Source organism: Meleagris gallopavo, chromosome 3, assembly GCF_000146605.3.
Source record: "Meleagris gallopavo isolate NT-WF06-2002-E0010 breed Aviagen turkey brand Nicholas breeding stock chromosome 3, Turkey_5.1, whole genome shotgun sequence".
NCBI lineage: Eukaryota > Metazoa > Chordata > Aves > Galliformes > Phasianidae > Meleagris > Meleagris gallopavo.
In genome coordinates, this window is record NC_015013.2 from 25,775,641 (window position 1) to 25,803,624 (window position 27,984).

General features: G+C 38.0%; 1 protein-coding gene across 1 annotated transcript in view; it reads right to left on the minus strand.

Moving 5' to 3' along the window:
• Positions 1 to 27,984, minus strand: part of ADCY2 (adenylate cyclase 2) — a 193,904-nt gene that overhangs the window by 149,206 nt on the left and 16,714 nt on the right. The window contains exon 3 of the mRNA XM_031552698.1: positions 380 to 541. Within this exon, the coding sequence (XP_031408558.1) occupies positions 380 to 541 (162 nt within the window). The remainder of the gene's footprint in view (positions 1 to 379; positions 542 to 27,984) is intronic.

The following is a 27,984-nucleotide window of genomic DNA, read 5'->3' on the forward strand; positions in this document are numbered from 1 at the left end:
TGAGTCAAAAACAACACTGCTACCTGGAAAAAAATTCTTTTTTTAAGCCTACAAGTTAGGTTTTGATGAGGTGAGAAGAAATGTGTTTTATGTAGATGTGTGGCAATGCACCTACCAGAGTAAGGCTATATCACAGAATTCTTTATTATCAATGATAATCTTAACACTAAGCACTGTGTGTGTGGCTGTAGATTCTACCACTTAAGCGCGTGTTTCAGCAAGACATAACACTGCTGACAGCTTCAGGATTAGAGAGTGGCTAGCTATGAATTGAGTCTGTGGCAATTCAGAAATGGAGAAGAACCAGTTGGGAAACTCATGGTCTTACTTACTGGGATATTAAGTGTGCAATTAATCATTAATTTCATAAAGCACCTACCTGCCAAACCAAGTGCTCCTTTATAACAGCTGTACCTGATAGACAGACGCTCAGCACAATCGTATGAGATGCAGAGGTCAAGACGCTGGCAACTATAGCGTCCCTCATGTTGAAGGGCAGCATGGTATACACCACAAAAATAATGAACAAGAAAAATGATACCTGTGCAAGACAGCAAGACAAAAAAAAGAAGCATGTCAAATTCACTCTGGAATAACATTCAAAAAATAACATTGAATTTTAAACTCTCATCAGAATAAAGTTATACATTGTTTGGTTTTGTTGGTTTTTCTTTGTTGTTTTTTTTTAAATACAAGAAAATTTCTGTTAACCACTAAGGAAGGTTGATTTTAGAGAACTAATTTAAGAAAATGTTGAGGAAATTGCATTGCATGTAATTTTAAAAGTGCAGTTTCAAGATTCAACTTCATGATTAAAAAAATCCACAGCATTCTAACGTTTCAAAATTGACTTTATTTTTTCAAGGTTTTACTGTATTAGCCATTTTGTTTACAGTAAAGAGTGTAGTTCTCCTGTGATTAGTGGTTTTTGATTAAAAGCTGCATTGCAAAATAATTACTTTGCCAAATCATTCCACAGGGTCTAAGGAATTGTAAGGCAGAACAATTCATTCACCTTGATGCACTAAAACATCAAAATTTAATACACAGTATTGTATAGGTTAAATAAAGTTATATAAGACTATATCCAAATCCTCAATTCAGAGAAGCATTTTGTGTATCTACACAATGAATGTCAAATACCATTAAAACACTACATATATTTGGACATGGAAAATAACTTCAGACAAACAGGCCATAAGCAGAATTTACTAATAGCTTCTTGGAAGAGGATACTAGTATTCACACTAACGTTGTGAAACTAATTCTTCATATGCATATCCCAGACTGAACCAGCAAAAGGTACTTCTTCATTACACACACACAAGATTATGTATTTGATGGTATATATATGTTCCAAACTCCATCACATATTTGAGCAAGCACAACTGGATTTGAGAGAAAGATTCTGCATACTTAAGTAGGCGTCTCTGGAAACATACCAATCTGCGTATTATGTCCCTAAGTAAGCCTTACCATTTGTTTTAGTTGACTTATCAGTCTATTCATCATCTACCATCTACAACTGCAGTGTTCAACTCAGACAGATCCCAAGCGGCCATTAGCAATAATAACTTGCTGCTTACTTCTCTCATTGTCAGTTTGTTTCCTTCACACCTGCATTTGATAACCAAAACTGAACCCTAATATATGTATACCTGCCAGAATGTGGAGGCATCTTCTTCCCCATCTTGGAAAAGGAACTGGATGGGGAAGGAATTCCATTTCTGTTCTCCACTCATCTTTCTCTAATTCCTCCATTAAGATTAGTTCAGCTCCTTTCTGATAACCTTTTGGTTCTGCCCAATCATCCCTTACGCTCAAGTCTCATTGCTTTGTACTGCAGTTGCATTCTTCTCACGGTCTTATCGTGTTTTTTTTTTTTCCCTATTGGTATCTTCTGCAGCCCACATGTTTGTATCTCACTGCTTTCCTGCCCAACCTGCACTGTATGCAGACATGTAAATTTTACCTGGCATACCCTAAAAACACATTATCACCACATCTAGGAAGGACAGGAAAAGACCAATCTGACGAAACCCAAGCTCTTCAGCGATCACATAGAAGTAGATGCAAACAGGAACAGAGACAAAATGTTCAGGGCACAAAACAAAATAGAACCATGGGGAACTGAAAGGAAAATAAAGAAGAAAAAAAAAAAAAACACGCTTTGCTACTGTACTCTTTCAATCTATCAGCTGATAGTATAAGGAAATAGAAGAACAGAAGCACTTGATATCTCTCTTCAGTCCTCTCTGAAAGCTTTAACTGTGATCAGATGTTAAAATAAAACTAACTGTAAGGAAGAGGTTTTAAAAATTTCTAAGTAAGAAGAGGATTATGGAAGTATGGTGTTTTCAAATTATCCTGGCCTAGTAAAAATCAGCTGTGATACTAAGAGAGCTAACATTGTCATCTCAAAACTTGGGAAAGATGTAGAATGTTCTGTCAGGCTGGAAGAGAGAAATGCCTTTAGAAGGCTGGGAAAAAAATGGAGAAAAGAACTGGTTGGTTTAGATTCAATTCCTGGAACAATAACAGACCAAATAATAATAAAAAACTCATAGGCAAGTATATTAAGAGTTAAGAAAAAACATATGTAAAAGCAAATGTGATTTTGTTGAAAATAAATCATGTTAAAGCAATCTCATTTTCTTCTATGTCATGATAAAAGGTATCAGCACTGGGGAGGAAGTTGAGTGAGTTAGGTGGTAAGAATGAAAGTGAAAGGTCTTGTAATATAGACATAACATGACCAGAGGGTAAATACCAGAAAGGCATGTAACACTAGCTGTCTCAGACACGTCTCCTGTTAAAAAAAAAATTGGTTTAAGAAGAACCCTGAGCTCTAGTTCTGGCAGAAATATTCCAAATACCTCCAAGTCCCAGGGACTTTGAAAACAAGGATTAAATGTTCCCAAGTTTAGACCTAGGGGCAGAAGTCATATGCATATTCGTGAAAATTTTGTTATTAGAGAATAAAAAGTTATTCTTCTCTAATTGAATTGGACCTGACCATTTTATATATTTGAATATGGCTTGACTATATAGCCAAACTATACAATCCACCTGACTCACGAGGTATATGCCTGGTACTAGAACTCATCGGTGGATATAGGGTAAAATACAATGCTGTTACAACATAAAACAGACTACTAAGAACAGAAAAAAAATGTGGTGCATTGCAATATTTTTTGTGATATTTAGCTGTACCTAGAACATCAGCTGCACTTCTGTAACACAGGAATGATACTTGTTCTTAACTCCACTTTAATGGAGTAACTTACAAAAACTTACAGTAACTCTACACAAAATAAATGTGAAATTTTACTTCCCACTACTGCCAACAGAAAGACTTTACAGAAGTTTCAGCTCCCCATTAATACTATGCATTCACAGAGTCATAAAATTGTAGAATCACAAAATCACAAATCATAGAATGGCTTGAATGGGATCTTAAATATCACTTAGCTCCACTGCCTCTGCCACGGCAGGGCTGCCACCCAGCAGCTAGGCTGCTCAGAGCCCCATCCAACCTTGGCCTTCAGAGATGGAGCACCCACAGCTTCTCTGGGCAGCTGTGCCAGCGCCTCACCACCCTGGGAGTAAAGAACGTCCTCAAAACATCTAATCTGAACTCCTCTCTTTTAGTTTGAAACCATTCCCCCTTGTCCTCTCATTATCTGCCTGTGTAAAAAGTTGGTTTCCCTCCTGTTTATACGCACTCTTTAGGCACAGGAAGGTAGCAATGGCGTCTCCCCAAATCCTTCTCCAACCTGAACAAGCCTAGCTCCCCCACCCTTTCTCCCTAAGATTGGTGCTCCGGCACCCTGGACCCTCTGCAACAGTTCTACATCATTCTTGTGGCCTGGACAAAGCACTACAGATGGACCCTCACAAGGCAGAGAAGAGGGGGACAATCATCTCTCTTTTGATGCAGTCCAGGATACTCTTGGCTTTCAGGGATACAAGTGCACACTTCTGGTTCATGTCAAGCCTGTCATCCACTGAGAGCCCCAAGTCCATTACAGCAAGGTTGCTCTTCTCCTTGTCTGTACACGCCTTAGATTGCCCCAACTCAAACAGTCTACACTTGTCATCTTCAAATCTCACCTAGATTCACATGGGCCCCTTTTTCCAGATTGTCCAGGCAGGTTTCCCTTGATGGCATCCCTCCCTTCTGTTGTATCAACTGCACAACATAGCTTGATGTCATCAGCAAACTTCCTGAGGGTATATTCAATCCCACTGTCTATTTCATTTATAAAGATGTTGAAGAGCAGTGATCCCAAGACAAAGGACACCACTCATCATCAGCCTCCACCTGGATATAGCTGCTGACCACAACCCTCTGGCTGTGACCTTCCAACCAATTATTTATCCACTGAACAGTCCACTCTTCAAATCCACATCTCTCCAATTTGAATAAGAATGTGACATGTGACCATATCAAAGGCCATACAGCAGTCCAGGGGGACGACCTCAGTTGCTCTTTGACTTCAAATGCTCAATTAGTCAGCATCAAATAGGCTGAACTGCATTAGAATCATGTTAAAGAACAACTGAAAACAAACTGATATGCAAATTCTTATACTGGCATAAAGATAAACAACAGATGCTTAATGTGCACCAGAAGATAGCCAGAAGATAGCCAAAACGCAGTTTTGGAACTTGGGTCTGAGAAGATACAAGAGATATCAGTCATCTTTGGATTGCTAAGACAGAATTTCTCACCTAAAATGCTCATATCCACGAGCATTGTTGATTCTTGGCAACATTCCTGTTCTCTATTTCAAGAATGGTTTAATGATTCAAGAAGTTGAGAGTTCTGTTAATCACAGAGGTTCCTTTTTGATTTCACCATGGCACAAAAGTATTCTCCCCAAGTACCATGAAATATAACGTCTTTACCTTTCATCTTCAGAACACACACAATTAGTATGTAAAGCTTGGGAACACTCAACGTATTTCAGAAGTCACTACACATAAGTTTGATACTACAGAAGTCGATACTTCTGTGTAGGGTGGTTCTTTAGGTAGAAAGAGTTGGGATTCCAGGACTGAGTCATAGAATGTACAGCAGTCTTTGACTTTTTTCATGATATTTTTCTAGGAATTGACAGAATATATACATATTATATAAATACTAACACAAAGTGATGCCAAGAAGAATTCAACAATCCCACTGAAAGAGCAAACGGAATAGAACAGTTCAGTTGGAAGAGACCTTCAAAGATCATTAAGTCCAACCATTTCAGGGCCAAACAAAAGCTAGAGTATCACTGCTAATAGCTGTCATTGCATGTCTACACTTGGCATGTGTATCCATTAGTAAATGCAGTATTAATTTACAGTGCAGTATTTTTGACACTATTAAAAGCAAACTGTTCCACCAAAGCAAGCCATAACCACAAAGCCTGTAGCTGCTTTGAAATTGTGCTGGAAGCAATATTTGATGTGAGTCATCACTGCCACTAACTAGTCAAAACATGCCTTTTTGTCCTGATGTGAACTTGGATTGCTTTAGAAATTTTATTCTCAGGCTTTTCTGACAAGCTTATCATTTTCCATACCCTGGAGATGAGTATTTGGGCACTGATGTTACACATCAGGGCACACAGCATTCACTTTTGGTTAATGTCTTGCAGGGAAGCCTGTGGTTTTCCAGCCTTGATTGAGAGGTATCCAGGACTTCTGCCCATGATTCTTGGCTGTCAGAGCTTATCCAACCTTGAGTGTGTTTGTTGCTCTGGGCATCTTTTCTCTCAGAAGTGCCAGATTTTCTTCAATTATGTAAGTGGGTGTTCTTTTCCACGGCAATCTAAAGGACGATGAGCTGCCATAATTTGGCTGTCTACATGGGTTTGTAATGGACTATTTTTCTGCAGATTTTATGCAGTTACTTTCAGAAGCGCAGTGAAACTTCCAATTACAGATTGCTGCAGTGATGCGACTAGAGTGAATGTACACTAATAGGCCTGAAGACATCCAGTGTGGGATATCACCAGTGATCATGATCACTCACAGAAATTCATTCTTGATACAGGACACAGCATAAGATTATAGCTATGCATTTTACACATCTAGCAAAATGGAATGATCTTCATTGCACAGTAGTTCTTTTTTTAAGAATCAAACCTAATCTGAATGTTTTTAACCATGGCTACTTTGTCACAGCATCTCCAGACATATGCTGGCCAGTTCAGGCTCTGAACCATACCAATGACTGTGACGTAGGAAAACTGGCATGAAATAGATAATACTTAGTGGCTCACAGATATGTCTGTTGGATAGGTCCCTGATTTGGACTCCAATGCCATATAGTGTAGAGGGTCCGAAGCCCATGGAACAACCCACCAGTGTTGACAGTTGCTTTTCTGAGTGACATTGCCTTAACCCAGACAGGTGTTTGGCGTTGAAAATTTAACATATTTTCCACTCTAAGTTGTGCTTCCTTGCAAATAGAGTAACACAGGAGTTGTTGCTTTTTTCACTGAGAACAACTGTATCACAAATACACTAATCACTCGTTTTATACAAGTTATGTTCCAACTATGACTCGCTATTTCCACAGCTAGTCAGCCTTAATAACACTGTGTTAACAGGTTAATCATAACTTGTTCGGCATATGGAAGAATCACTTGATGTTATCCAGAACAATTTCCCCTTGAGGAGTATGATATCTCAGTGCTGACATATGCACATAAATCTAAGTGTGCTGTTTCACTCTGAACTATGGAAAAGCGCTGTTCACAGTTTTCATACACACAGCATTAATAGGGCAATAATTAATGAAATATCTCTGGTTCAGGACAGCTTCTTAAAAACATGTAATGACAGGAAAACTTATAGGGAAATTGCACTACCTTTTCATAGTATATTCAAGAAAGACTCTGAGCCCATAATTAAATGGTTAGACTACAAATATTCACACTAAGTGGGCCAACACATTATAAGATTGTTTTCAGACGTTGTGTAATGGGAGTATTAACAGGTAATCAAAGAATTTTCTCTTGGAAAGAATAACACTTGGATTATGGCTACTGATTTCAATGTACATAATAGTACAAAAGAAGATACCCTAGTTTTTCTAAACAAATAACTGATTTTCATAACATAATTGACAGAACTTACTAATATTACAAATTTTCAGCAATTACTATTTTTATGATTTAATACACTGCATGTATTAAGGTGTCAGAAGGGTAGTTATAAAAACTACAGACCGTACATAAAAACTTTGTGTAGGGAGAGCAACTGATGGAAATACATAAGAGGTTTTTGCCAGTCCACATGTTTTGAATTCCAGAAGTCAAACCCTCTGACTTGGACTTTAAAAAGCCAGGCAACATTCAAAGAACAAAACATGTTCCCCACTTAAAAAATTCCTTGAGTGCTAAAATCACCTTTTAAGCTGAATGACCTCTGAAAGTCTTAAATTATGAAAGCATTAGAAAAGGTAAAGGGCCTACTGTTCACTGAACCCTGCAATAATGGAACAAAAGGGCACTCAGTGATACTACAGAATTGATTTCAAACAGATGAAAAGAAAGTACATCTTTATATACCAGACTGTGAACTTCTTGAACTTACCACCACAGGAGGTCACAGTGTACCACCAGGTTTAAAAGAGATTAAACAAATTCCTGGACTACTTGTCCATAAGACAATAATAAAAAGACAGGGCAGGACCCTCTGACATTTCTAGCACAACTGTGGATGCTGGGGAAATATGAAAGGAACAGACCACAGGAAGTGAGCAAGCTTGTGTGCTGTCTTTTAATAGCAGCTTCTCTTGACATCCTTGGGGACAGAATATAGAGGTAGATGGACAATGGCTCTGACCCTGCAGGAATTTTATTTATATTCTTATGCTTAGAATCAAAGGTACTTTATTTAAAAAGGGGGAAGAGGAAGAGAAAAAGAAGCATTTATGACACAATATCTTCCTTGATTTTAGAATAACGTAAGGTTTCAGAACAAAAATTGAAAGTTCAACCAATTTATGAATAGAAAGCATTGTAGATTTAGTAGATAGCAGAGAATTGTGATAGGAAATATCAATTTTCAGTAGCAACAGGATATAATATACAAGAAACTAAATTTTAGTTTATATAAAAACTATGTTTTTTTCGTGTGTTAGGTACATCACAAACCTTGAGAATAAAAACCAAGAACGAAAAATGTGGCTGCAATGTACTTCACAAAATTATGTTCACAATAAACTCTTAATTCATTAATTTTAACCAAACATGAACTTTTATTTCTTAATGACTGTCACAGAGGTAGTAAACAACTCTGTAAATCATCACTTGTTCTTGTTCCTGAGAAGCTTTCAAACTAATAATTCATTTCTTTTGTCTAGAAATCTGGGTTTAAATGGCATCAGGAAGCAAACATTCATTACAGCCTCTGCCAAAAAATTAGCCACAACCATTAGCAAAAGAGGATAGAACAGAAATAGGTTGACTGCCAGAAAACGAATACTTTAAAATAACTGCACAATAAGGGACCTATGAGTGTTCTGATTGCATACTATCTGGTGCTCTCCATGTCTCAGAATCTTTTCTTTCATTGAATGGGATTGCTAAATGGCATACAGGATTTGGAACAGGCAACCCAAAGACCATCAGTAGTGAACCAATTCTCTAGAACAACATTTGGTCCATCCTCCTATAGGAAAAGGGGACTTTGTGACATAGCAACCATCATCTCAACCCACCTCAAGATTATTCCTGAACACATAAGTAGGGGAAAAAAAAACAGCAACAAAAAAAAACAGACTTTGACTTACTCTATAACTTGCTTTTAACATTTTCTTCCTCATTTTACTTCTCCTCTTTCTGCTGCACGTCACTGGTCTTGTTTCAAGCACAGAAAAGTCTAATTAGTCAAGAAGACAGATTTACCCTATTACAATTTTTGGTAGGACTCTGTCAGGAGAAAGACAACTTCACAAAACTCTATGTAGCCCAACAATGGCACGTGTATTCAGGATCAGATGACAATACGCTATGCTTTTACTTTTTTAGTGATGAAACTGTTGAAAAGCACGAGAGAAAATTAATACAACGTTCCTCTATGCTATGTTTCCCTTTTGAGCTTTGTCTATAAATATTAAGAGCAGAAACCCATAACAGCAGTAGCAATTCCTTTAACCCTGGCCAAGTCAAAGCTGCATCCTCTTCAGAAGGATGCTACATAACAGCACAGAATTCTGAAGTGAACTATAGTTAATGGATTTCTAAAGGGGAAAATCAAGAGAGATCCAAACTATTATACAACATGAAGTTCTATATAAGTTCTTCTTGGAACTACAGTCTTAAATTACCATTTTTCTCCCCATCAATTAATTGCAATGCTTAAAATTACAAAGCACAGTTTCACTGCAGTATCGGTAGCATCATTATTCAATAATCATTTTTTCCCTATGTTCCCATTCCAGTCCTGTTTCTCTACCAGAAGTGTTTACTTCTAGTTTCCAATAATGAAATAGGTAGTTTTCTTACTAGATGTGGTTACGTAAATCAAAACCTATGTGAAGTCTAAAACTTGGTAACTATCAAAACAGGCAAGAAACAATCTAGTGAAAAATATAGTAAATTCTGAAGGCTGGGGACTGACAAATTCAAAGTGAGAAACAAACAAGTACACTTTAAAAAAAAAGGAAATTAACCATTGGAACATTAAAACAATGCTGCAGTGGATTTCTCATCATTGGGAACTCAAAAATTGTTCCAAAGTGCTTCAAAGTTTCTATTGCAGCTATTAGATTTGCACTAGAAATTAATGCGAAGAAGTCTAACTTGTAACAAGTGTCAAACAAAATTGGCAGGTGTAATGCCTGACCGAAAACTAGGAATAAATGTATGCATTTGAAATACAGTAGCAAATAAATCAGAAAGACTTTGATGACTGAGACTGTTATAAATTTTTAAAAAATACAAACAATTATATTAAATAGCATTTCTGGAAAAAAAAAAATAGAATACATTCTTTGAAATTGGGGAGGAGAGAAAGAGAATTTAAGAGTTTCTCAGTAAAGATACTCCAGCAGAACAGCACTTTCAAAAGCACTCAATACTCACTTTACATGCGAGCACATCAGGAGGTTATCTTTAAGAGGCAGCCTCCATCTCACATCTGAATCAGAGCCTGGCAGCATGTCGTGCCAGGAGCCTGTAAAAATTCATCCTTGCTCAGAACAACAGGATGAATCTGCTCACTTTAGATCATTCCCCAGACTTCCCTGAAGTCATGTTTTCCCAAATGCTTACATATTAGGTCACTCAGAACCCTTCTGCAGAAATATACTTATCTCTGTGGATGCACTCATCGATGTGGGCAGCAGGGATGTGAATGCTTCAGGTTCTGAAGGGACTTTCAGGGTTCCCCTCTTTCTTCTACCCTTCCCAATATACCTACAGTTTTATCAATCCCTCATGCTGGATCTGTCTATATAAAAGGTACCCTTAGAGCAAAGATCAGAGACACTAGGTGGCTAGATAGTATTATAGAACTACCTACTTGAGATTTCACAGAATCACAGGTTGGAAAGGATCTCCAGAGGTCATCAGGACCTCTATGATCATTCAGGGCCACCTAGAGCAGACTGTCCAGGAGAGTGCCCAAGAGGTTTTGGGGATCTCCAAGGAGGAAGATTCACAACCTCTCAGGGCAATCTGTTCCACTGTTTGACCACCAGGCCTCCAGTAAAAAAAGGGTTTTCCAACGTTCAGATGGAGTTGTGTGTGTTTTAATTTGTGTCCATTGCCTTTTCCCCTGTCAAGGGGTACTACTGAGAAAAGCATGGCTCTTTTTCTCACTCATCCAAATCAGGTATTTAGACAAACAGATAACATTTCACCTGAGCTTCCTCTTCCTCAAGATGAACAGTCCCAGCTCTCTCAGCCTCTGCTCACATGAAGGACGCTCCAGATGCTTGTTTTTATGAGTCTTCATTGGATTCGCACCAGTCAGTTCCCATCTTCCTTGTACTAAGAAGGCCAGGACTGGACACAGCACTCCAGATTTGGCCTAACCAGTGCTGAGCAGTAAAAGGTGCTGCTGACAGTGCTCTTCCTAATGTAGGCCAGGACACGAACATGTACAATGCAAACATCCTAAGGAGGTCTGAGTCCTGATAGATATGTGTTACTGTCACATATTACAACCATCAAAGCAGCCTGAACAACACAGTGGGCAGCCCTGGAAGTCCTCTGTAGTAGTGGTTATCAGAGAACCCATCAAGATCAATACTTGAAAGTGAAGAAGGAAAAAGGGAGCCATGATGAGAAGCAAAAATGTATAGCAGCTCAGCAGAGCAGTAATTGTAGCTGCACATGCTGATGTACACAAGATGTTTCAGAGAGCAAAATGTATTCCAAAGCTTTGCAGGGAAAAAGGGCATTTCTCTTCTTGACCTTATCTACTATCACGCAGGAACATGCAGATGATAATGGAAAAGAATATTCTCTCCTTCTGGAGAGCAGAATTCCTCCTTTCCTTGAGTCACACAAAGGACAACTAGGTGGTCAGCAAAGGGCAGCACATCTGGCAAGATGACATTTTCTGTGGTGGCTGTCCTAACAGGGGGCAAATAACCAGAAGAAGGAAAAAGGGTCATGAGTGGGGCGTGTCTGTTAGAAAAAAACAGAATAGTAAGGAGCCTGAACAAATGAAGCTTTGATTTCTTTTGTGCAGATCAACAGTGCACAGATCAATAACATCATTTACCAGCTCAAGACAGAAAGTGCTGCAAAGGAAAGATGCAGCAAATAGAAATAGCTGAGCAGTTTGACTCCACTTCCAGAAACCTGATTAACAGGCTCATTTTTGCAGACTATGCTTTTCCCCAGGCATATATTTTTGGGCAGACTACATAACAAGCACAAGAAAGCGTTAAGCAAAAGAACCTCTCAATGACTGCCATGAAATATTGTGATTGTGTACAGAACTGTAATAGTATGATGTTAAAAGAAAGGAAGGAAAGAGATTTCTTCTTTAGGAGAGCTGCCAAAATATGACGTAACAAATCCCTGGAAAATTTTATTAATATTAGAAACAAAATGCCTATTTGTGTATGACATCAGAAAAATGGACAAAACTTGGTAAACTTTTGGGGAAGAAAAACCCATAGAAACATAGCATTTAATGCTTTTGATGCTAAAATGTGTTCTACAGCACTTACTAAAACTATACATTACCCTCTATGACACCTGCCTTTCACAAAGGTTTTCAGGTCTACCACTACTGTGATTGTTGCACAGTGACTTTGGTATCTCAGTATCACTCAGAACTTTCTACTTGCAACCCTGAAACCTGACTTCCACTAGCAGCTCTGCAACTTCATACCCAAACTACCACTTCCAGAGCCTCCACAGCAATATTTTTCCTCATTCTTATTCAGTTGCTTTCACATGGTTATGCCCATAGCAGATGTAAATTCAGCATTGCCAAGGTAAATTCTCACAGGAAAGGGTTGCTGCTAGTATGAATATCACTTCTTTTTTCCCCTCTTTTTCTTTCTTTGGGTTTGGTTAATACTAGGGGACCCAATAATATTCATACAGTATCATGCAGCATTTGCCATGCATAAGCATGGTCCAGGCATAACTAGTAGCATCATATGCAGGCACAGCAACCCTGGATTTTGAGCAGGTCCCAGAGAAAACCACACAGTCACTATAGGAAAACTGTTACTGGGAGAACCACGTGCTGCATTAGAAAGGATGCATGGGGAAGGATGCTCATCTAAGGGCTTCCCAGATGGCCACTGATGAAAGTTTATCCTTTCTTTTTTCTGTCTCTCTCTTATTTTGTTTCTGTTCTCCTCAGAAGTAACTTTTCACATATTTAACCTGTCCGTCAAGTTAATTCACCATTAGTACATTCATCATTCCGAACCTGTCACACTGCCTGCATGTGCACTGTTCAGAGTCAAACCCCTTTCCTAGACCAGGTTTTTCTCACTGAGCCCAAATTCAAATCTTGTCATAATATATTTGAGGTTGTTCTCCAGAGCATTTTTTGTGACTTTCTTTAAAAACCTCAAGCATAGCAATGCGGAAATCAATTAAAAACTGTAGTACAGATTATGTCTCGGTGCTGAGAAATTCTATGATTTCCCACCCATGCACTTTGTTACAGAACGGAAAAAAACTATCTTGGTCATTTCTGTGCATAAGTTTTTGTTTATATTACTTTATTATAGCAGTTGTTTATTATAGCAGTTTTGAAAGAGAGTACCACTGGAGAATATGCTTAGCCTGAATAAACTTAATAATTATAATAACTCCAAATTTAAACAGAGATTGTTGGCCCAGACACTCATGGACTACTGATGTGAATTCATGTTAAACTCTTGACTGAGGTTATCTTCTAATTGCAAAGACTAACTAATGCTACTTAGCTGTAGGATTAGCTAAATATGGTAAACTTAATTAATCCCAGCATGATGAATATAGAGAAAAAATATTCCAGTCTCTTAACAAGTATAAAGTTTCATGTATCACTATGTTGTAAAAGTTAAAATTAGTTAACAACTAATTTACATATTATTTTGCATAAGGTTTCAGCCTTCACTTGCTGAAAGGACTGCGATATTCTGTTTCGCACCTTCCTTTTCACATCTTTCACACCACAAACTTTTGTCCTCAAAAGTTTTCAGTAGAACAACTTTATGAAAATTTGGATCCCCAGAAGAAACAGCAGTGCACTCCACATTACAGAAACGTGGTCTGAATTTTTCTATAAAGTTTCCTGGAATTAGAACAGTACCTTTTTTGAGTGAAATGTGTCTAAGTATATACCACACACATCACAGAAAAACTTAGGTGAATTACACAGTTAAATGTCTGGCACCACCTTTGTTTTTGCATCTAGCAGAATCATAGAGTAATAGGTTGGAAGGGACCTCTGGAGGTCATCCAATCCAGCATTATGGCTGGTTAGATAGACAAGCTTCAAATAATGGGCACAGATCTTGATGCATCATCTACCAAAACTGCATATACTCTTACACAGTGATTTAATTAATGGAAAAGCATTAAAAAGTTGAATTGTTCTTTTTTTTCTCATAGCAACTTTGTAGGTAAACAAAACAAGGCAATGAGAAGAATACTTTTTTTTCCCCACATATCCAGTGCCACGTTACTATCAAAGCCACAACCCCAGAACCAATCAAGCACCTGATCTTAGTAGATATCTAACTATAACAAAACAAGTTTCAAAATTAGAAGCGTCAAAAAGGGTTAAAAAGAAATGATCACATTCCACCTAAACTATATACAGTCTAACAAGTTAATGGAACCACACAGTTTTTCCATGAAATAGCAACTGGAAAACACAAGCAAGAATTTCTAGATATTGTTGGGTGAGATGATGAAAAAGACAAGAAATATAAATGAGTTCCTTTCAGTTACGACAACTATACTATACAGCAGTGCTTCTTTCCTTAAGGAAGACAGAAAGGAAGACAGACAACCTACAGCTTTAATACAGTGTCAGATTCAAAGAATGAAAACACTAAGCATGCATCACAAACACTATCCTGACTGACAAAGCAGAGTGTTTAACCTCACAGCACATTGTTAGTTTGTAGGTTAACAAATTAATAGAGCTCAGGGCCATTCCACAGTCAGTGACAGCCATCAGGAGGGAACTGCTTTATCCATGCAATCATGGGGATGATGTGAATCTGAACAAAACTGTAGACCAGACTAGGTATAAATGAAACATATGTGTCCAGATAAGATTTCAGTACCATGAATAAAAATGTTGAATTTGCGTAAGAAAACATTTACTACGCATAAGAACATGACACCCAGCCACACGATTAAGATGAATCCCACAAACAACCAGAAAGAATGAGAAAAGCTTTGGAGCTGATATAAGGATAAATAAACATAAGTGTAATTTTCTTTATTTGTTGTGTTACATCTCAAAAACATTTAAAAATAGTTTCCTGTTTTATAAATTACGTGCTCCAAAAGTAATGCCTCCTATTTATTTCCATGGAAACTACAACAGTTACAAAGCACTATTTTTCAACACAGTCAACACCATTAGCTATGCATTTTCACCAGCAATGAACAAGAGCTTACATGCCATACTCTTAAAATCTGCATCATTAAAGGTGACCCACTGTCGCCGTTATCTCTGCTGAAATGCAGCACTCGCAACCTCACTGTGCTTAGATCCACTGTCTGGTCTCCATAAATGTTCAGCAAGTGTTGATGAATGTCAGTGGGTGCCATTTCTTCATGGAGGAATTCAGTTCCACATCTTTGTTTCATTCACACTCCCATGTCAGACGGCGTTTTGCCAGACTGCTCCTCTGCTGCCATCTGTCACACAGCAACCAAATATGATAGAATGTTGGTGGAAAGGTTCAGTCTCTACTGCCATACCACCAACACATGCCTCTGATGTTGTGCGCCCACATAATAAAATAGAGGACATTACTTTTGGAGCAGCTCCCATACAGTTATTTTAACCTGTATTATTTTAAAAGTGATTGGTAGGTAAACTGAAAATACCATCCCTGTCAAAGCAATAACCCTTAACAATGAGATAACTGAAACACTCTATCACGGCACTCAGAACTCAGTACAAACTCCAGAGAATACATGTATTAAGGCAGGCCAGCTGCCTGGAAAGTGGGAGAACAGATATTTGTAAGGAAGAGATGTCTTCTCATGATGAGCAGAAAGCAATGGCTTCTGAAAGACATAAAAGATGGCTTTAACTCCAAGAGTTTTCCAACAAGTTTGGAGCAACTACAAAGACAATTCAGTTTACTTAATCTATATGTAGTTCACTTCTGTTTTCCCCATTCATGCTAAGGATGTCAATGAAAGCATTACAGCTGCACCAAAATGCCAAGCAGGTGACACAGAACAGCTAATTCTACTCCACATGCTGCCCCAACCAGTTGATAATAAATAACATTATCTCCAGGTTATATATATGCTACTATTTTAAAGTGCAACATAGCTATGCCAGGATGATTTACAGGCTGGTAAGTGCTGATAAGTCACAGGTTTGATTTTCCTTGTTCTTGGAATAAGCCCATTTATAAGATAACGCTATGATAGCATCTCAAAGAAATAGTCAGCACTTACTGAGAAAAGAAAGCAGAAGGAAAATCAGGTATCACAAGGCGTCAGCATTGCCATATTCATACTTCTAAACATTCATAAAAGGACTTCTGAACTCCCATTACCACATCTAATTATACGTATCTTATAGACACTGTAATTATTTCCCTGATATGACTTGAGAAATCTGAAATAGAACTCTGCAGCTCTGAGTTGCAATTTTATACACTTTGTGGTAATAATGGGCAAATCTCATAATTACTCTGCCTCCAGTCCACCTCTTTAAGTGGCTTTTTTTCCTAACGGAATAGTTTAGTGAAAGCTTTAGCTACAAATGGAAAGAAGAATGAATTAAAGATGACAGGATTAAAACACAAAAACAGAAAAATGGTGCTTTCAGTGGCACCTCTTACAGGCACTGCTTTTCTAAAGAACAGCTCCCACAAGAGACAACTAAGTACATTTGCAAGACTGGAAATATTTGTCATCACTGTGCTGAAGCTGAATAAAAGATAATTTATGTATCCTCACATCTATTTCTAGGTGAAATTATCATTATTCCAATTATAATTTTCTTTTTACCAAAAAGATTACAATATTTATTCTGGAACATTTTTAGTTTTTATGAAAGCCACGCAAATGCTTTTTCTTTCTAAAACAGAGCATTTGCATTTACATCTTTGCAAAAGAGAATATGTTCTCTACAATACACACAAATTCTTGCAGTAAGAAAAAGCCTCCTGGCATCAAAGTCTCACAGTACAATGTCTGATAATATCCCTACAATGTGTGCAAGGACTTTCCCTCAGATTTCCTGAAGATTCATAGCCTAAATTAATCCTAAATTTGCTGATTCCTTTCACTCCTGTTAATGTTACTGGAATATGTCACTGTTCCTTGCTGTCATATAAAATTTATAGAAAATATGTACTTGTTTCTGAGCCACTTCTTCTTAAATCTTAGCTGTGTGAGAGAGGTTTGTTTTTTTTTCTGTGAACATAAAACCGATACCTCCTGAGCCAGTGTATCTCCATCAAAAAAAAAAAGAAAGTAACTTGGCTTATCATAGCATGCATCCCACAGAAAGGGGTAAGAAAAGGCACTGTTCCTCTGTTACTGCCACACTCTGAAAATGCATACTATGTAATGAGAAAAAAAAGTTTAATTTAATCCAGGTAGAATTAAATGGGATGAGGACTAGAGAGAGTGGAATGAAGCGGTGCCAGGGGAGATTCATGCTGGGTATTAGGAAAAATTTCTTCTCTGAATAAGTGGTCAGCCACTGGAATAGGCTGCCCTGTTCTGATCACCATCCAGAGGTGATCAAGAAACGTTTAGATGCTGTTCTAAAGGACAGTTTAGTGGTTTAGTGGGGAAATACTGGTGACAGGTGGATGGTTGGACTGGATCTTGGAGGTCTTTTCCAACCTTAACAATTCTATTAATCTATGACTAGGAAATACTGAGAAGGCAGTATTTCAATCATTGTGCATTTAAAAAAAAAAAAAAATCTCTCATGCTCTTTGAAACTCTTTAGTGAAGCTGTTTTACCATCTTGACTTATCCCAAAGTCAGTCAGCCATTTTGTGTAATCTATGTGCCACTGTTCATGATATAATAATGCTTTTTGTTCCATAATTTTGTAATATTCAAACAGCAGAACAGAAAATCTTGACAGGGAAGGAAAAAGTACGTTCCTAATTTTGTTTTCATTTCATAGAACTGTAGAATCCTTAGAGTTGGAAGGGACTTCTGAAGACCATCTAGCCCAATTCCCCTGCAATGAACAGGGACACTACAGCTAGATCAGGTTGCCCAGGGCCTGATCCAGCCTCACCCTGAAAGTCTCCAGGGACGGAGCATCAACCACAGCACTGGGCAACCTGTTTTAGTGCCTCATCACCCACACTATATAAAGATTTTTTCCCTTTTTTCAATCACCACAGATCCTGCTGAAGAGTCTGTACTCTTCTTTCCTGTAGCTCCTCTTTAGATACTGAACGGCCACTATCAGGTCACTTCGCAACCTGTTCCAGGCTGAACAGCCGCAGCTCTCTTAGGCTGTCCTTGTAGGAGAGGTGTTCTATTCCATGGGTCATTTTTATGGCTCTCCTCTGGATGCATTCCAACACGTCTGTGTATCTCCTGTACTGAGAAATCCACACCTGGACACAGTACTCCAGGTGAGGTCTCACTAGTGCAGAGCAGAGGGGCAGGATCATCTCTCTAGACATGCTGGCCACGTTTCTTTTGATGCAGCCCAGGATACACTTGGCTTTCTGAGCTGCAAGGGCACAGTGCCGGCTGTCCAGCTTCTTATTCATCAGCACCCCTGGGTCTTTTTCAGCAGAGCTGTGCTCAATCCTTTCGTTCCCCAGCTTGCACTGGTAGTGAGGGTTGCCTCGAATCAGGCGCAGGATCTTGCATTTGGATTTGTTGAACCTCATGAGGTTCACTTGGGCGCACTGCTCAACCACGTCTAGATCTCTGTGGATGGCATCTCATCCCCCATACCCCTCATCTTGCTGCCATCAACAAACTTACTGAGAGTGCTCTTGATCCCACTGTCAGTGTCATTGAAAAAGACACTGAAGAGTATCAGCCCTGCACCAATCCCTGGGTGACAACACTCATCACCAATCTCCATCCAAACACTGAACCACTGGCCACTACTCTCTGGATTCTATCCTGCAGCCAGTCTTCGTCCAATAAACAGTCCACCCATCAAATCCATACCTCTCCAATTTGGAGAGAAGTGTGGAGAAAAGCCTTACTGCAACTGAAATAAATGACATCAGTGGCTCTTCCCTTGTCCACTGATGCACTGACACTATCATAAAAGGCCACTAGGTTGGTCAAGCAGGATTTGCCCTTCCTAACCATTTATCTGATTACATTTAATTAATATCAGGGGAGTAATTTTTTGATATATAGCTAGAACGAGGCCAGAATCAAGCTTGATAAATTTGGAACAGATTAGGATTTGGGCAGTCAAATTTTCCATGTTTTTTCTTTTTTTTTCTATTGTACTGACTTTACATATTTTAGTATGCTCATTTAACTCATTTGGTAGCTGGGCAAGAGATAAAAAAGCTCTAGGAGAAATGATAAATAAAGCAATGCTGAAGTTAAGAGGAGGCACAACTCGCCCCTCCCTCCCCCAACCAAACTTCAGAATGCAAATAAGTAGAGGTCAGAACATTTAAGTTAAAATGCTGTCAGTTGAGGGAGAATACAATTTATAAGCAATGTAATTTCTATGTTTAAAATCAATGTGAATTCACAGTATGTATTAGCTAGACCATGATTTTGGCAATAATGCTTCTATTTTGTAATACACTGTGGTGTCTTTTCCTTAAATCCACTTATCTTTGTTCTAAATTCTTTTCTTTAGAGCCACAGATTTATTCATAGATTTAGAATTAGGAGTAAATGAAAAAGCACAGCAGTTTCTGCAGAACCAAACATTCTGCACATACTTTACCTTCTCCCTTCCCTTGTCACACTTTTTCAATTTAGAAACACTTATTGATCCAAACATTCAAACATTACCAAAAGAATCAGCAATGAGAATGAGGAGCAGCTAATTTCTAACATGAAGCCTGAAAAGCTGCCCTAAGAGCTGTAAAAGCTTTCGCAACTTCACCTAGGCAAACTTCACCTCTCAGTTAAGTAATAACATTTAGTGATTTCATCCAACTACAAATATCCCACGTTTTAAAGGAAAATATCTTAAAGATATCTGACAGATTTCTGCATATATGATCACAAGCGCAGGTTTTAAACAGAGAATAAATAGGTTTTGTAGCTCCTATGCAGCCACCTAATTTGGGTTATCCATACCTAACATTAGAGTTTCAAGGTTGAACACATTCGACCTTGCTAGGGCTAAACGCAGGTTTTGAGTGGTAATCAAAAACCAGGAGCCTCTCTTTTCAAATGGTAATAAATAACTATTTTTTAGCCTGAGTATGTTATTCCATATAGACAGAAAATCTCTCTGCATTTTCAATGCAAGAATAAGGAGGAATATGATATTCACTGTAAAAAGACTACTCTCTATTCCCAAGTGCTTACTAATGTCACACACACACAGAGACAAATAAAAAATTAGAAAAACAACTAAACTCAAACCTCTTTCCTCCAAAAAAATATTTAGACCAAATATAATGCTGATTTTGGAAATGCCTGTGGAAACTGGTATTCACTAGCAGCCATGCTACTGCTACTGACTTTAGGTGAAAATACCTAGATATAACAGAAACAAACCAGACAGTAAGCCACCAAAGCAGCCAGATATCCTTCTTTTTAAGTGCTGTCCTTCCTTCATGATGGTATAATATCTTTGCTTTTTCCACACACTGTTTGATATGGGCTTGGGGTGCATTTTTACAAGTCTGTACCTTTGCCAATGCTCAAACTAAGGTAAAAGTTCTCAAGTGCTTTCCTACACAAGCGTATAAGAATTATGCAGCTGCTGATACTAGACAGGAGAACTGCCATGAGAAGCATGCCTACATTTTAAAATATGCTGCAATATAGACACCTGTGCATATGCTAGTGAAGTGGGAAAGGAATATAAACAGGACAAAAAGTCCTCCAGTAAGGCCCAAAAATGAAAACAGTACATATTCAAAGCACTACTAAATTGAAATCAATGAGTAAATCAGTCGTATATTGGAGCATTTGTTTTCCCATTTTTCAGTGTATTTCAGTATTGCAGAAAAGCACACAAATGGATGAGGTCTGTGTTGGCAGAAGTCTGCACCTCTGAGGTCTATGAAGGGTGCTGGGCTCCTCCTGTGCTTGGTTCTCATTCATAACAAAAAGCTCCTCCTGCTGGAAGGTGCAAGCTACTCTTTCCTGGATGAGTAATTTCATATCCAAAACCCTGTAATACACATTTTACAAATAAATACATATAACCAGTTCACCACTTATATAAAAAGATTCTCGCTAGGCCAAGCAAATCATAACTAAGCATGAATTCCCCAGTGGCAAAGCTGCAACTCTTACTCATTAGCTCAACAATTACAGCAAGTACCTGCTATTGCTGTAGAAACAAACTTAAGAACACACTTTGACTTTTTATGGTGAAATACTCCATCAAGGTGACCTTGCCTGTCTAGAAACTCTGAAATTAACCGCTAAAACAAACAAGAGTCAGACTGACTTCCATGCTTTCTTTTCAATTCTAATAAATAAGGAAATGAAAGTCCAAATAAAAATTCTATTGTTTACAAAACAAAGCTTGCTTACATTAAAAATAGTTTGCTTACGTTACGTTTGATTATATTACTAATAGCCTAGGAAAATAATTTAACACTTTTTGTATGTTTGATTTCTAATGGTATTGTTCCTTTAAAAGCTTCCCTTGGAGAAGCAAAAATCTGTTGTTTTAAGCACTCCTCTTAGACAACGAAGCAGATCTACTGACCTTAGAAATAAAACACTTTGCACCTCCTGATGTGTCATTAATTCCATCCTCTGGGTAGGTTATGGAAAAATAGTAATTAATATCCTGCCAGAAAACAGTCTCACATTCAAGGCCGTTTCCTTAGCTACCAGCCAGGTTTTCTGCCTTTTATTAAACGTGTAACTCAGTGGTTACAATTTTTAATGAGGATAGAAAAGAGATTTTTTTAATACTCATGCCCAACTCTAAATCCGAACCCCTCATCTCTACTCAGTAATGCTTCAAATTATTAGCTTGCAATATATGGCTAACAAAGTCCCCAAATATCAATTCTGCTTTTAAGGATTCTTACTTTCATTTTTCTCAGTGAAATCTCACTTTTCTTTTTTACAAGAACTTTCAAACTATCAAAGATTTTCACTTTCATTGGCAAATTTTCACTTTAACATTTGAAATCTTGAAGAGAAATTTGGTTTTCTCTCTGAAGGATTATGTATAGCAGTACCATTAGAAAGGCAGTTGCACTTCTCCAAGAACCACTGTTCGGCTGTACAGTTCCTCGAAATTCTCTCTTACACATTTCTCAGTGCTTTTCCCAGCTTTTTCTTTAACTATTTGTTTTTAGATGTATGCAACAAGGATAAATGAAGACATTTCTCTCAGAGTGCCAAGTTATTTGATACAATTTCAAGTCCACAAAGACAAATGCCACATCACAGTAAGATACTTACAAGCAGCACACAATATGGCTTATTCTTATTTTACTATTTATTCCTATTTTCTTTAGAAACATTTCACAGTAATTTACTCCTTCAAAGGCTTATGTAAGACAGGTCCTTGACCTTGAATTTGCTGTTTTTACTGCTTCAGCAAATCTAGCATCTTTTTCTCCTTGTCTTTTTCTTAGAGAACATTTAGCACACTTACCAGTTGTTCTCAGACAAAAAGCAGAACTGTGACAACAAGACACTGCAGTAGCACTTCCAGCCTTTTTTTTATCTTACCTCTGACATAGTTTCCTGTTCAAAAAACCTGCCAAGCCCAAATGCTATAGAAACTTTGTTGAAAGCTGGGGTTTTGAACTGTGCAGAAAAAAAGGCTTGCATATAAATAGGAAGACTTGGTGTCAAGACAGAAAAAGAGCCTTGAAGCAAGAACAGAAATGGAGAAAGGAGAAGGGGAGCAGCAGGGTCCTGAGGATCACTGTTTTGCCTCCTTCAACATGACTATCATCATTCCTCAGGGTAAATCAGAGCAGCAACTCCCCAAACATTGCCAGCTCAGGTTTACATTCAAGCAGCAGCAACATAAAAATCATCTCTCTGAGCCTTCAGTTCTCTTTCATGGTATGCCTCCATCCTAAGGCACATAAGGAAAGCTAGTGGACAACCTCCCAGAGATGGCCATTTTGGGGAAATAGTCTTGTGAGGGCAGTAAGAATTTTACAGCGCCCCTGGGCACTTGAAAATATGCACAGTGACCACTGGGGAGAAAAGGATCTTCTGAAAGATCTGGTTCCTTTCCTTATTTACCCTAGCTCAGTGAATGCTTGCACTATTGGAATGAGAGCAGCTGCCTGCTGCTGATGTATGAGAAGAATCAAGTCGTGTGAGGCTGGTGACATGCTCTCTTAATAAATATCAAGGTATTTCAGTAACTCATGAGGCACATATTAATGAAATGTTACTGTAATTTGCAGCAAAAAAATGGCGCGAATGCAATACAAAATTCTATTGATGCTTCATTTTCAGACTGCTTTCTTCATGTATATCTTCTGAGAATCAGGAACTAAGATGCAGCCTTCGGAACTATTCATTCTGTCAGCAAGCTCCCTGTTCTGCCAAGAGCAAATTCATTCTCATGCAAACATTCCTCTTGCTTCCACTCCTGAGACAACATCTTATTCACAACTTAAGGCAACCAAGAAAAATTATTTATTCATTTAGTCGTGGAAGACAAATCACTAATTACTGCGTGGTCCAGTTTAATGTGCTGCATGTCATCACTTTCTATTTTTGTTTCCTTGCTTTATGTTCTGTACCGTTTTAAGGAACGCTAGATTAGGAATAAAAACTCAGTGGCATAGTGTGTTTGCTAGTTCACCCAACTAAATTTCTTGTGGTAGAACAGTTGTATTTGTATCCTTAGTATCTCTATCCTAAGAAATGAGAACTGCAGAAGAGAATGAAATTTTATTTAGAATTAAAAATTGTTCCAGTCTTTCGTGATTTTATTTTTCTCATGAACAGACTATGAACAGACTAAGCTTTTTTTTTTGTGTATCCTGATTACTACCCAAACTGCCCCTTCCTGAGCAAGTTACTGAACTTTACTGTTATTTTCCCTTTTACTCTGCCCTTGTAAGGTCTCAGCTGGAGTACTCTCTCCAGACCTAGAGTCCCCACCACAAGAAAGACAATGAGCTGCTGGAGTAGGTCCTGATAAGGGACACAAAGATAATCAGAGAGCTTGAGCACCCTCCTAGGAGGAAAGGTTGAGGGAGTTGGGCTTGTTCAGCTTGGAGAAATCTTATTGTGGCCTTCAAGTACTTGAAGGGAGCTTACAAGCAGGAAGGGAACTGACTTTTCACAAGTTCTAGTGACAGAACAAGGCAGGATGGCTTTAAAAAGGAATACCCAGAGGATGCTGAGGCAGTGGCATAGGCTGCCAAGAGAGATTGTGGATGCCCCATCCCTGAATTTCTTCCAAAGGGTGATTAGAAAGAATGATGTGCCCCCCAGGTCTTGTCCAAACACCATTCACCAAGATTCACACTTGGAGATCAGATCTACAAAGGTATACCATAGCATAAATCAGGCATAGACCATCAGGCCTAAGCCATGTAAAGTCCGGCTTGCTACCTGCCTTTCTTCCTGAGATACTTTCTCAATTAAAAACAGCAAAAACAACCCAAAAGCATTTAAGTAAACGTTACTGCAATGTGGCACCAGCCAACCATTTGTAGAAAATAGAGAGAGAAACCTCAAATGAGCTTTGAACAATCTGATCTAGGTAATATTGCTAAGATTCCTATAAACTCAACCTGTTGTCAGAATCTCTGACTTCTCAAAGATGAAACTAACGAATACATAAAATGATTTGAACATAGGAGGACCCAGGAGACCACCCAGGAGCAGAAGAGTTTGAAGAAACAGGGAGAGATGATGGCTCATCTCTGAGGCAGATGATGAAACATACATCCCACTTGCTACAGCTATACCATATCAATGGGCCTAGAACAACTTCAGAACAGAAGCGAAGTCTATAGAAAAACAAACAAAACAAATAGAAAACTTTCAACCACCAACAAATATAACAGAATAAGCATTAGAAACAGAAACCTCTAACCCATTCAGGACTCTGGAGAACTTATTTTGGAGAAAAAATGGCAGCTGAAATTTCCAGAAACACTGAAGTGGTTATAATGCGTAGATACATAAGATGTACTGAATACTTAAGCAATGGTGATTTTTTGCCTAGTAATTAAGAGTTATAGAGAACAGGGAGTATTACAAGAAACATTATTTTTGAGCTCCCTGCAGACTACACAGAAAATATCACATCAACTTGCCTAGGCTTAATCATATGAAACCTCCTACTTAAATTCTCATCAACTGTAAGAGCATCAGCTATGTAGCAACCCTCCTTTCATATATTCATGACAGCTGTCCACTGAGAGAACCAATTTATTCCACCCAAATCTTGGAAAAAAAAAATCTATATCCACCAAAAGCAATTAAAACCTTACTTACAAAACAGTTCAAGCAACGTTAACTTTAAGATCAATACAGTGCTGACATGTGCTGCACTTCTGTTTCCCTTCTGTTAGGAACATCAGTTGTGATAACAACACTCCCCATAGGATTGATGCCAAACAGCAGCCACCTTTCAACATTGACAAAAACAGGTAAGAAAAATTTGTTATGTATGTCATGTAAGTGTATTTCTAAGTAACAGAAAGACCTTTGCCTTATGCACACTTACACAATCAGACAAAAAAGAACTCTTAAGTAAACCATATCAACTTGAGATGATTTTAATAGAAGGGAAGAATGTTTTCTTTTACTGATTACGCTAGCCTGCAAAGGAATCAATAAACTATTAAATATATACTCATATGTACAATTTCAAGAGATTATTCTTTTTAAAAATAATATGTTGCAATAAAACAACTTCTTTAAAATGAGAAGCCTCACTCATTTATAGGTTTTCCTAGGAGAATGGGAAGATTCAGTGCTTTGCAGAACTTTCCCAGACATCTTTACTGTATGGTCAACTTCTTAATAGGTATGGATTGTTTCACAAAGCTGTTACTCACCTACATGCAACTGCACAAACTCATTCCCAACTGTGAAACATCCCCTAGCAACTTCAGGAGCTGTTTACATATATAAAAACAACACTGAAATTATATTAAAAAAGAAAAAAAACATACCATACTTCAGCCCAATTTTTGTTTTTGTGAGAAGAGTTCTGCTCGTCTTTATTTACATTTTATATGAGCACTTAAAATCTCCGCTGCTTACCCATTAAATTGAATAAAAGCTGAGAAAATGGTAATAATGGCCAGAAGAAAAGAAAAACACGTGCATAACACTTCTGCTTCTGCAAACTGGGAGTATAAGAATTTTGGTGAAAAACTAGCAATTAGCAGTCACTGAGGTAGAAATAAAATTGTGTGACTGATTTATTGATAATGGGTTTTATAATAGTTTTCTCATCGCTCCTGGTTGTTTTTCTCCTCCCTCAGAGTCTCTAGATTTAAATCGATATATACTAGCCATAGAGTCAGTCTTATCCAGGAACATACTGGGCACTAACACAGTTTTCTTTGTTTATTTTGCTGTCTGGAGTGCAGCTGCCCATAGTGAATGAAAAGATGCTTGTCTCTCATAAATGGCTGCTGTTAGTCTAACTTCTTTCATTGACCCTATTTCTACGACTAATGGCTTTCATTTCTAATACAACATCTTTCAGTATGGTGTTCACTCAATAAAGCCACAGCACTATACCAGTCTAAGCACACTTGGTGTTTGGTCTTCAATGCTCATGAAATGTGAATTTAAATACAAGATAAAATGCCTCTTTCAAAATCTATCATATTTTACACTGTTATTTTGTTACAGAGGAATTCAGTCCTCAGTGGTTTGGAGGATTTTACAAAAAGGCATACGTAAGTTCAGGCAAAGCAATGGCCCATGTCATTTTTCTAAACAATTCAAGTTTCTGAATGCACAAAATCCTTCTGGAAGTGCCAGGGAACAATTCTATTTTAAGGCTGGCATTCTAAAACTGGTTTTGAATGATACATACAGTCCCGTTTTCTTCTAAAAGCTGATGTTTAAAATCAGTCAGAAACTTCAGACAGAATAATTGTTCAGCCTTCAGACTTCTTGGCCCAGTCTTTCCAGCTTTTGCTCGTTTCCTCTGTACCCTTTTTAAAATGAAATGTGGCTCTCAAAGAAATCATTCCTTGGCAGTCCTGTTTTCTGTAACTGACCAGTGCTGCAATAAAATGTCACCCATCCTGCTAACGTTAGGATCTCAAATGCATTACTTATAACCAAGGGTATGTGCCATTTACGCAAACATAAGTGGGCTATACAAGGGAACAGCCACAGAGAACAAACTTTGGAAACAGTAAAAGAAGTAACACCTTGTCCTCATTCAATGTCGTATTTTTTGCTTGCTTTTCCCTAAAACAAAAACATACTTGCATTAATTTGCTAACATCTCAGGACTCATTTGTGCTGATCTGCAGAGTCAGACCTGAATCAAGTCTGTGATGTCAGCACATGGTTTTATTTAAAAAGTGTCCAACAAAAAGGTCTCTCTGTCGTGAGAGGTGTCTAATAGTTGAAGGGTAACTGCAAAAGCAAAGCAGCTCTGACACTGCTACAAGCAACGTAGCTATGATAAGAAGAACCAGGCATTTTTCCCAACCTCTGATGAGAAGGCAGAACAAAATTTCCCAGGAAAGCAGAGTGAGAAGCTTGGACACTTCCAAGAAATCTGGCATTAGTCAGAGGATATCTTTGATTCTTTCTGACAACTCTTCCAACTAGGTAGCTAGAATTTACCTGGATATTATATACCTATCTAGATGTTTATATATTTTGAATTTGAAAAAATGCAGTTGCACCTGACAAGGCCTGTGAAGAACACAGATAAGGCAACAGGAGGATGTGATGCATCATGCTCACAGTGGCAAAAGTAGCAGCAAACACAACTGGGGAATATGGGAAAAGTTATATCCCGTATTACTTTAAATGATAGACACATACTTATGAGCACACAATGGAAAATACTGTTATATAGTGTTTGGCTACCTGATAGCTTGTTTTAGAATTAATAAAAACTCAGATTGGTTTATTTTTCCAAGTGGGTACTGTGTAATCTGTTTTTTCAGTAGCACAGAAGAAAAGCTAAGAGCATTTCCTTAAGAAGACTGTGGCTGTGAAATCAAAC